General features: G+C 47.7%; 1 protein-coding gene across 1 annotated transcript in view; it reads right to left on the minus strand.

The window, feature by feature from the left end:
- Positions 1 to 2523: 2523 nt before the first annotated feature.
- ADAMTS4 (ADAM metallopeptidase with thrombospondin type 1 motif 4) overlaps positions 2524 to 11939 on the minus strand; it is a 12369-nt gene continuing 2953 nt past the window's right edge. The window contains exons 2-9 of the mRNA XM_018573943.1: positions 7308 to 7646; positions 7063 to 7195; positions 6006 to 6176; positions 5618 to 5904; positions 5126 to 5312; positions 4820 to 4995; positions 4077 to 4252; positions 2524 to 3201 (exon numbers count right to left, since the gene is read on the minus strand). Coding sequence (XP_018429445.1) covers positions 2766 to 3201; positions 4077 to 4252; positions 4820 to 4995; positions 5126 to 5312; positions 5618 to 5904; positions 6006 to 6176; positions 7063 to 7195; positions 7308 to 7646 — 1905 coding nt within the window. The 3' untranslated portion in view covers positions 2524 to 2765. The remainder of the gene's footprint in view (positions 3202 to 4076; positions 4253 to 4819; positions 4996 to 5125; positions 5313 to 5617; positions 5905 to 6005; positions 6177 to 7062; positions 7196 to 7307; positions 7647 to 11939) is intronic.

Below are 11939 nucleotides of genomic sequence, written 5' to 3' on the forward strand. Positions count from 1 at the left end.
TAAAACACTGATTTGAGGAATGGTTGGCTGTCCCTTCATTCGGTTGGCCCCGTGTGCAGTCCTGAGAGTCCCGACTCCCAACCATTGCAGCAAAATGGGCGGGCTCTGTACCTGTAACCGTTGGGTCGCAGCCGCGGGTGGGTGTGGTTAGCAGGCGCTTTCAGGAAGGAGGGGGATATTTGATTCTGTGTCATGTGACCTTGGATGGTCAGGACTGTATGCTACACTGGTGAACCTTGCTAGGTTAGGTGCTCTATGGCGTCTACTGAAGATTAGCGGTTAGGTGTTTTGCGCCCAGTATATGGGAACCCCGTCAATGAGGGCCGGGATTTCCCCATCACTTCAAAAAGTTTTTTAAATAGTCAGCAATGGTCATGGAAAATATGAGTTTTTTTAGTACCTTCACGTTGGTGGACCAGATATGGTTGGAGGAGATGATGAGACATATTTCATTCTCAGTCCCAGAGACTCTCTGGGATTACCGAGAGAATCTCGGGTAGAATCTCGGTCATACTGCTCTTCAGATGTGCGGTTACCCCCGATGATCACGGCCTAGCTGAGGGCCGCGCATGGAATCAAGACTACAGGTTTGGGTTTCCGTGGCCACCCTTTAACCCCGTAACATTTAAGCATTTGCAGATGTAACGATAGGGCGCGCGTTATTGGTCTCTAAACCAAGACACATGTGCGCACATCTGCAGAGCAGTAGAGATCCCTGTGAACCTTTTCTGTTCACTTTTAAAAAATATATCTGATGTCATCTTTGATAAAGCTTCACATTGTCTATTAGTCCTGATTTTGTTTTTGTTGCAGTCTACTAGGGCCTCTCCATCCAAATGTAAGACATGTAGACACGATAATAAATATATAAATAAAACCTGCCCGCGATTTGTACGTGCCATCGAGGATCGATCGACGCGGCAACAAACAGGAGTCCCTATGGGCCGGTGACCCCCCTTTTTTTTTTCATTCTCTAACAGAAAGTCTCGAGAACTAAAGATGAACGTACGCTTTATCAAAAACACGTGATGGAGTTTCTGTAGCACCAGAGTGAGCTTTGATATGTCCTTGCAGCAGGATAAACCAAGGGGGGTCTCCGTCGGTCCTCTAGCCTTTGATTTACAACATAGTCCCTTGTTCCTCAGGCTTTCGAAAGTATCACCGGCAGATCCGTATCTCAGAACCAGATCTACATTGAGTCCTCCAGGCTGGATTACCGTGGGCAGAGCCCTGTTTAGCACCAGATGTAATGTATGAAGACTATATAAGGCACAATGGACATACACTATATTACCAAAAGTATTGGGACACCCCTCCAAATCATTGGATTCAGGTGTTCCGTGACATTTCCTTGCTACTAAATGTTCCACGGACACCTGTTAGTGGTATTATAACAAAGTGGAAGCAACTGGGAACAACAGCAACTCGGCCACTTAAATTGACAGAGCGGGTCAGCGCATGCTGTAGCGCACATTGCGCAGAAGTCGCCGACTGTCTGCAGAGTCAATAGCTACAGACCTCCAAACTGCGTGTGGCCTTCCGATCGGCACAACAACAGTGCTTAGAGAGCTTCATGGAATGGGTTTCCATGGCCGAGCAGCTGCACCCAAGCCTTACATCACCAAGTGCAACGCAAAGCGTGGGATGCCGTGGTGTAAAGCACGCCGCCACTGGACTCTAGAGAAGTGGAGACGTGTTCTCTGGATGCCATTAAAGTTCATGTGCGTGTAAAGGCGTCCCAATACTTTTGGTAATATAGTGTCAAAATTAGAACGGATCATTAAAAAAAACTCATGCTGTGTGTGAGCAGCACCAAGTCTGGCCAAAACCGCCAGGCGTTGTTCATCTGGGGCTTTACAGTAGCAAACAAGATCCATCCGAATCCCCCGTCGATCACATATCTACCTACGCAAGGCTGTTCACAAAATCCGACCCTTCTTCCCGGTTCCTTTCCAAAGGATGTTCTAGGATGGGAAGAGCTGATGGCTTTTTGTGGACAGTCTCCAACCCCCTCAGGGATGTGTTATCAACATAGTTATCCTAGCTAATTATTTTATGTTCCTATTAAATAATATGGGTATCCAGACCCTACTTTCAGTTCAAAGCGAGGAATCAACTCCTCTTACAAGCTACCGAGAGAGTTTGACGCTGAATTTTTTGATTGCCTCAGCAACAGCAAACCCCTTTTTTTTTTTTTTGAACACTGCAGTGATCACAGATAACTTCTCAAAGTTCCAGGAAGACTGTCTTTGTGGTCCCCAGTTCATCTTTGACATTCAAAGTCTATTGGCAATAGAAAAAAAAAGTTGGCCGAAGGCCCACCAAAAAAAACAGTCCAAAGGGGAGCCGCCTGTGGTGGACCAGCCAACAGCACGGGCTTATTAAAGACTCAGTATTGTCTACTTTGATCCATGAACTGAGTCTAGGTGGACTTCTTCTGTTTCTTTCAAGCTATACAATAGTCTGTCAGTCCTTTTTTTTTAGGCAAGACCATCTGCACCACCTCTGGTCACCTCTCAATAAGTTGCTTGATTGGTTTGCGGAGCTGCCCATTAATTGGTCTACAGGATGTCGCCTGTTCATTTCAGCTCAGGATATTTTTGAATATTTAGTCAAAGGTGCTTCTATCCAGTCCTTTATATGCATAGCTTGAAGATGCTGCCTCCAAAAACGCTTAAACTTCCTCCCTAAGAGACATTAGGTCGGAATGTGCTAGCTTGTCTCTGTCAATCGAGACATAAAGGTCCCACTGCATCTTCTGCTGATCATTTGTGGCTGTTTCGGGTCTTCCTCAGAATTTCAAGTATCTGCGCCCTCCGTTTCATCCAGTCTTCTGCCGGTTTCTTGACTTGGGTGGACCTCGTGGTGGGTTTAGGGACAAAGAAGGTGTATTTGAGACGCGGGGCTCTCTGGTCATTGACAACCAGGGCCTGGATAGTGATGGATTCTTTCAGGGGTCCGCGTCCAACAATGGTCTCCATGGCTTTGGTGGCCCCGCTGTACCGTAAAGTCAAGCCTCCCCCAATGTTGACGTCCACTTCCGAGGGCACCAGGATATAGTTTCCATTGAGGGCGTAGGGTCCATCTTGCCTTTTTATGGCCAAGTAAATGCCATCGCTCGTTGAGGACGACCCACTGTTCTGACGGATCAGAATGTTTGTGGCACCTGCTGGGATGGTGACCACGTCATTGTAGCCATACCTGAAAGCAAAAAACAAAGGTTTGAGGATACGAATTTCAGAACCAAATACTTCTGTTAAGTTTTTAGTAAGCCTGAAGATCCTATTTTACACACAAGTGTCTTTGATTATGTCCTTGTACCCTTACAGTACTCATTAATGGGCACTGGATAATGTTCAATATGGACAGTACCAACCAGTTCAGATAAGTTCCTGACTCTGTATGTATATCCAAAGATCAGATAACCAGGCACAGGGTCTTCTGTGTACTTGTGTAACTAAACAATAGTTTCCCTTTTGTGTTTGGGTACCTAGAGTCTGCACCTCGGCCTGTGCTGGAGAAACAGAAGGTAACCAGGCCAAGAGGTGACCCAGAGTCTGCACCTCGGCCTGTGCTGGAGAAACAGAAGGTAACCAGGCCAAGAGGTGACCCAGAGTCTGCACCTCGGCCTTTGCTGGAGAAACAGAAGGTAACCAGGCCAAGAGGTGAACCAGAGTCTGCACCTCGGCCTGGGCTGGAGAAACAGAAGGTAACCAGGCAAAGAGGTGACCCAGAGTCTGCACCTTGGCCTGTTCTGGAGAAACAGAAGGTAACCAGGCCTAGATATGACCCAGAGTCTGCACCTCGGCCTGTGCTGGAGAAACAGAAGGTAACCAGGCCAAGAAGTGACCCAGAGTCTGCACCTCGGCCTGTGCTGGAGAAACGGAAGGTAACCAGGCCTAGATATGACCCAGAGTCTGCACCTCGGCCTGTGCTTGAGAAACAGAAGGTAACCAGGCCAAGAGTTGAGAACACTTATTCTAACCACCCCTTTCCCCAATAAACCTATGGCTATGGCCCAGTTGGCTTGACATGGCACTTTATAACGGGTGTTTGAGAATCCTGTGGCGTCTCACCGTGATTTTGTAAACGATCCATATGTCTTGGTACAGGCGGAGCCGTTCCCACCACACACCATGCACTTATCAAATTTCTTCTTGGATCCGATAACTCGGTCGCAGCCAGCATGGACGCAGCGCCCCTGTACACAAACTGAAGTGGAGTCTGGAGAGCATGGAGTGCCATCTGCCACCTGGAACCAGAGAAAACATGGAGATTTAGTTAATTACTAGCCAAAACCTGTGACATCAGGGCATATAGAAGCAACTGTGTCTATGTAGCGCTGATGATGACTGCACACCAGTGCCCAAAGCAAGGTCCATAAAGACATGGATGGGGGAGTTTGGGGTGGAGGAACTTGACTGGCCTGCACAGAGTCCTGACCTCAACCTGATAGAACACCTTTGGGAGGAATTAGAGTGGAGACTGCAAGCCCGGCCTTCTCCTCCAACATCAGTACCTGACCTCACAAATGGTCCAACATTCCCATAGACACACTCCTAAACCTTGTGGACGCCTTCCCAGAAGAGTTTAAGCTATTATAGCGGCAAAGGGCGGGCCAACTCAATACTGAATCCTACGGACTAAGACTGGTATGCCATTAAAGTTCATGTGCGTGTAAAGGCCGCGTCACCGTACTTTTGGCAGTATAAAGTATATTTCAGCATAAGATACATATCTACATAAGCTGTATAAGCACATCGGGTGAAATGGTGTTTGTGCTAGTGAAGGAACAGAAGTTATTGTAGGTGGGACTCACCCGTGGCTCCAGGACATAATAGTAACCCAGAGGACGTGACTGGCAGGTGAGTTTGCACTGGTCCTTCTCTGTGATTCCGTTGTAGCGGGGAACCCAGTCCATGGGTGATGGAAAACCCTTAAAGAGGTCAGTCCGGTGGTTATAGATGGCACACTGCTGCTCTCGGTATGTCATCGCTGTAGGCCAAGATTGGGGGGACAACATGTTAGTGAACCTTTTTCGACAAAGACCTCCCTACCTGCCATTTATAAGACTCTTGTCCTGTTCAAACAGCTTTGGAATTGGCTCTGGGTGCTTGCAACTTACCATTGCCGGTTGGGCACTCCTGTGTGTTGCAAGAGCGGTACTGAGTCCTCTTCCCCTCGCAGTACTTCCCGCCATTTTTTGGGACTGGCTTGTTGCATTCACGATGAGAGAACTGAACTCCACCACCACACGTCCGTGAGCATTCCCCGTATGGACCCCAAGGACCCCAACCTCCATTGACTGGAGTCTGTAAAAGTAATTGTAAAACAATCAGTTAAAGTTGCAATAGTGTTACAGGAATGCTCAGACACCAGAGTGCCAAAGAGAACAACAACATACACAATTGTGTAAAGTGCTAAGCGTGGTGTATATGATGAGCAGTTGGTGGCCATCATCTCGAAGGGCAAGGGAATGCTTCTTTACAGATGGAGTGTTTGCAACCACATGCACACTAACTCTTCAAAAAAAGTTCCTGCTTGCTCAAAGAGTGACCTGATTGGTTCCTGAACTCTACCATAATGTAATTAGAAGTTTACAACACACTAAACTTACATTGTAGGCCTTCATCTCCACTTTGCTGATGCACCGGCCGTTCATACAAGTCTTTCCGACTCCACACTGTGTCCCGTCTGCCCAGGGAAAGTGCTTAGTTTGGCACATGAAGTGTCCATCGATCCTCCCTGTGCACCATAGAGAGGAGCAAGGGGTGTGGAGGTTTGGGCAGTGTCGAGACTCGGGACCGAAAGTTAGCTGGCACTGGCGGTCAGAATCATAGTCGTTTCCAGGGAACGGGACTGGAAGGCGGAGAGGGGCTCGTGGCTTGTCCAAAAGACAATGACCTGCAGGAGGAAGATACATTGTCAAAATTGGCTTGGAGACTTTAGGATCATGGTAGCTTCACAATGCGGCAGAGATGAAGATGAGCCCTATGATTACCTACCGTTGCCGTTGTCCAAGAAGTCGGTGATGAACTTGGCACTGCATGGTGACCACAACTCTTCGGGATCCACAAATGACATAACAGGTGCCATCATGTGACGGGTATTGCTGGCCGGGCGGTTGACTTCAATGCAAGGTTTGGAGTTGTCGTGGAGCATGTTGAAGACGTGGCCTGTAGGAGACAAAAAGATCAGAAATGCTGTTGGCTCTTTATCCCTTTAAAGTGGTGGTTATACGTCTTAGCCTCGCCCAACCCTTAAAGGTCATCTACTGCCAGAATGATCCATTGTAATTTGGATATAGAGCAATGAGAACAGCCGGTAGGAGAACTTAAAGGAACATTTGCTGCCACATTGTGTTATTAAATTCACGTTTTCGCATTAGATGCCAACACCACCAGACAGGCAGCAAATGATTGTAGAAAGGGGAACAGATAATTTGAGGAATGTCAACAAGCTGGACCTTCTTATGGAGTACATATCTTATCCCCAGACTACGTCAATTTCTACCCAAACTAGGAATCAACTTTGGTGGACGACTCCTTTAAACCATCAGTATAGAGGAACGTCAACAAGCTGTACCTTCTTATGGAGTACATAACTTATCCCCAGACTACGTCACTTTCTACCCAAACTAGGAATCAACTTTCGTGGACATCTCCTTTAAACCATCAGTTCAGAGGAACGTCAACAAGCTGTACCTTCTTATGGAGTACATATCTTATCCCCAGACTACGTCACTTTCTACCCAAACTAGGAATCAACTTTGGTGGACATCTCCTTTAAGCCATCAGTTGTTCAGAGGAACGTCAACAACCTGGACCTTCTTATGGAGTACATATGTTATCCCCAGACTACGTCACTTTCTACCCAAACTAGGAATCAACTTTGGTGGACATTTCCTTTAAACCATCAGTTGTTCAGAGGAACGTCAACAAGCTGCACCTTCTTATGGAGTACATATCTTATCCCCGGGCTGCCTCACTTTCTGCCCAAACTAGGTATCATCTTTGGTGGACATCTCCTTTAAGCCATCAGTTGTTCAGCAGTTTTGCTTACCTAGCTCATGGGCAGCAGTAAAAGCAGACTGCAAGCCGTCATCCTCGACAATGGAACAACTCCTTGACGGATCGCAAACTGTACCAACATCAGCCATGCCAAGCGTGTCACAGGTGGATACTCCACAAAGGTTCTGCCAAGAAAAATGTATGCAAGTAGTAAATACACATGTGTTCCTTAGGAACTAAGTAGTACAATCCACCCAAATTTTGGTAACATTTTCAGCCTTAGAAAAAGGTACACACCTGGCGGGTGAAGAGAATGGCCGTGTCAAAATGCTCCGAATCCGAGTCGTTGGGTTTGTTCAGTCCTTTCTGCCATTCACAGAAGTTCCTCAACATCTCGGCAGCATTGGTGGTCATCTTCAGCCCCTTGTAGGTGTTGGACTGGTCCGCCCGCCCGATCACCACCAGCCGCGTCACCACAACATTGACCGGGTTCTTTAGGCTCGGGTGGCGGAAGAATTTGGCGGCAGCTGCCATGACGGTCAACAGGTACCTCTTGAGGCCCGCTCCGTGGAAGGTGGCCATTGTCTCGTCGGCGACAACCAAAGTCTCCACATAACGAGGCAACGATGCGAAGCGCTGTTGGGGATAAAAGAAGATCATTGTTTAATGGCGGAATATACAAACATTAATTTGATTATTACAAAAATGCTCAAGAAAAATGGCGTCACTCCAAAATTGTATCTATGTGGCATGTCCGCTTTATCCTAAATAGAGAGACTCCCATTTCCTAAACCTGAAATAATCTCTGGCACAATCCTAACTTTTACGTGCCGCCTCGGCTGCTCGTGCTTTAAGAACACGACCCTTAGACGTGGCTCTCTGCTGTCAGACGGATTTTACATTTCAGGCAGTCTGTCGGGGTTGGCTTTTCTACCAGAACTGCTCGCGCTTTGGGCAACATGACATGCAAAAGGGTCAAAGGTCGGTTGCAACTTGGCTAAAACCGGATGTTTAAAACTCCCTCATCGCACTTCAACAAGCCAACAGGGGCCCTTGCAGCGCCGTTCCCTCGGAAAGAGGCCCTGCTTCCCCACATTCTGTTCCTAATCCAACTTGGAATATTTTCCGAAGCAGCGCGTCCCGTACTATTAGCCATCCATCATCCTTCTACAGCTAGCCTATGTCCGCCTTGTGGTACGGCGCCCCAAGATATATTTACATGACGCATCCCTACTATCCCTGACCTCCCAGCATTGTCAGCCGTTCCCGGATCAGCGTGTCCTGCCTATAGCACGTTAATTACGTCATATAAAAGAATGATGGCGCGTGTGACGCCGCTGTCACAACAGACCTGTGCGGCAAGCATATCTGCTGAAGGGACCTTAAAGAACCTTAAAGAGAACCAGTCACGGGCAAAAATTTTAACATTTGTGGAGGATGACTTATGGAAAATGAGGATGAATCTGGGGCTGGCAGATAGTGCTCAATGACAGTGCTCAATGTCTCAAAGTCACAGCAGGAAGTAAGAGGAGATCTCCTTGAAATTAGAGGATATCCCCTCCTAGATGGTTTTCAGCAGAACAGGTGACCCCACTGGGAGATCTCCCCTTGACTTCTGTTCCAGAGACAACTCAACATTTTTGGATTTCCCTTTACTTTCCGCCACCAGGACAAAGAGAGAGGGTGGTTACACTGGAACTATCAGTCCTCGGGAACGCTTTACATATGGTGAGATTGAGGCATTCACACAACGCCAGAGTGGTTGAACAACTATATCCAGCCATGAATGATGGTTGTAGTAGTTCAAAAACAACGGCGGGTCATATCCGAGAAACCCAACCCCCGGGAAAGCTCCATCTCCACCGTGGAAAGAGTTAAGGCAGAGAGACCGATAGAAGGCAGATACATAGAACACGAAGATGAGGAACACAATGTTGCAATTCAGTCCCGATGACTTATGAGCGCAGAGACGTCTTAATCCCGAGAATTGGAAGGAGGGGAGGCCCGGGTCTGGCGTTTACAATTTCGTATATGCGAAGGGGTTACATCATCGCTGACGATCCGCCGCCATCCATCACCGCTTGCAGAACCAAACATTCGCATGTGGCTATCCTAAGCGCATCCTGATTTTTTTTTTGTTTCCTTTCCCGTGTGTGACAGATTTCTGGAACGGCGTCCGCTTGCTAAGTTTGGTTCTCCGAAAGCCTTGCGCAAATTCAGTATTAATGTTCTGTCCTCGGCCTGCATTGCATAAACACTGCGTAATATGCAATAACGCACACGCGTGTGGGCAGCGCAGACAGCCGAGAATGGGATGTACTTTGTCAACCGTCCCGCACAATCCCCCAACAAGGAAAAACAAAAACTCTGGATGGCCACTCGCTGTCAATTACATTTGACTTGTATCTAAAGATGTTACGTATGGTAAGGGCACACCACCATATTGATGGCACTCCATGGTGGCCACAAATGCTTGTTTGAGGATGGGGACCTAAATATATATTGAGGGGGGTATTAATTGCCCTACGTACTTGCCACAAAGCGCAGCGAACCAAAATGCTCATTCGAGGATGGGCACTCGAATATACAGTAAGGGGGCTATTAATAGTGGTCCATGGTTGACGTGAAGGGTGGCGACCACCAGCGCTCCTTCGAGGATGGGGACCTGGATATACAATAAGGAGCAATTTATATTACTCCTTGGTTGCCACAAAGAGGGGTGACTGCAAATGCTTCTTTAAGGATGGGGACCTAGGGGCCAGTAAAAGCAATTTGACCATCAAAAATGCTCATGACCGCTCACAGGCACCCATCTTTCTGGAAAGTCTCTGTGTGACCCCGTGTGGTCATCTACAGTCCATCAGTTGGGCCCCAAGGCAAGGCAAGACACGTGCCCACCTACAGACATCTAAATTTTGCTTCCAAAGCTCAGCGTTTTTTGGCTGTTCTGATGGTAGCACCGCATTTACCATTGAGAGAGCCATCACCTAGACTAAATCCTATACCTAGGCTTGATCCATAACCTGGGCTTGACCCTTTACCTGGGCTTGAGCCATCACTTGGACTTGAACCTTCACCTGGGCTTGATCCATCACCTGGGTTTGATAATCCACCTAGGCTTAAATCACCACCTAGGCTTAATCCACCACTGAGGCTTGATCCACCACCTAGGGTTATATCACCAGTTAGGCTTGATCCTCCACCTAGGCTTAATCCACCACCTGGGCTTGATACATTATCTGGGCTTGATCCTTTACTTGGGCTTGATCCACCACCTGGGCTTGATCCTTTACTTTAGATTGATCCACCACCTGGTCTTGATACATCACCTGGGCTTGATACATCACCTGGGCTTGATACATCACCTGGGCTTGATCCTTTACTTGGTATTGATCCATCCCCTAGGCTTAATCCACCACCTAGATATAATCAATCACCGAGACTTGATCCATCACCTAGGTTTGATCCATCACTTGGGCTTGATCCTTTTCTTAGGATTGATCCACCACCTGGTCTTCATACATCACCTGGGCTTGATCCTTTACTTCGGATTGATCCATCCTCTACACTTAATAGACCAACTAGGCTTGATCCATCACTTGGGCTTGATCCTTTACCTGGGCTTGATCAACCACCTGGGTAATCCTCGAGGAAGACTTTAAATGGCATTTTGGCTGGGGATCCTCACACATGCCCCAACCGGCCAGAAAACCTTGATCCAACCTCCAGAATCTTTGGCAAGATCGAAATTGCCAATCCCTCTCTCAGATCCAGCTTCTTTTCAATTTACGGAACCAATTTTTTTCCAGAGCTGAATTAAACCCCCCTCCACCCGATTTACCACTAAGGTCCGACCTAATCTTTGGACATTTGAGCTGAAAGAAATATTCTTGGACTCTCATACTTTTGGCGTGATGCTCTTATTTCCCTTTCACCTTCTGTCCTTGAAGCATCAAATTAGGACACGGTCATCACTCCACTGCCAATGTCCTGGCTGGAGGGCAAACTGGAATTCCACAGCGGTTCGGAGGCAGCCGGCGGCTGGTATGGTTTACACACGATCCAAAGTTGGCAAAATCTCTGGAAATCCCATAATGGGTGCGATGGTCGGTATCGATATTTCCCATGAAAATAGAAAAGTGTCAGATTTAAAATACCTGGAGCCGACCGCGGCCGCTTTGATGATTGGCCGCGAGATAGAAGTGCGCTGCGAGATTCAGAACACAGGTCTCGCTTTTAAAAAAGCCCCGAAGAAGATCTTATCGGCGCGGTCCGGTTACGAAGACAAGAGATGTAACAGGGCTTCAATGGTCTTTCTCGCCGGTCTGCCGGCGCTAGGGCACGCTCTGCCCTCCGTGCCACGTTAACCAGCTATGCGCCAAAGTGGTTTCGGTTAGCTTTGGACGCCGATCGGCTTCATCCAGACGTATGAGAGAGAGTATCGAAATTATCAAATTGCTTTACGGTGACTGTGTATCACTGCTTTAATGATCTTTTATCATTGAAAAGCCTCCCCTCCCCCAGTGATCAGTCTGCTGCAGGCAAGAGGAAGCATTTCCTTAGTCTCCCCTCCCCCAGTCATTTTGGTGTCACCCCTCCAATGGTGTCACCCGGGTGCAGGAATGGAAACGCGTAAAAGCGGAGTGTATCATTTGTCAGGACGGAGACACTCGGGGGGGTAAATTTATGAAGCAGTAAATGTGCCATTCATTGCACATTCACTACAGGTGAATCAATCAATGCCATTTAAGATGCATGCAGCTGGAAGATTCACCCGCAGTGAATGTTTAATGTCAGATTCACTGCTTTATAAATGTACGCCCCTCGCAAGAAGAGTTCTCGTGTCCCAGACGGGGATTACTTTTTTTTCCCGAAAGCGACTGCGTCGGATCATGCGGCTGTGCTATGTTGGGGGGGGGGGGGGGGGGG

This window comes from Nanorana parkeri, unplaced genomic scaffold, assembly GCF_000935625.1.
Source record: "Nanorana parkeri isolate BGI_ZX_2015 unplaced genomic scaffold, ASM93562v1 scaffold2631, whole genome shotgun sequence".
Classification (NCBI taxonomy): Eukaryota; Metazoa; Chordata; class Amphibia; order Anura; family Dicroglossidae; genus Nanorana; species Nanorana parkeri.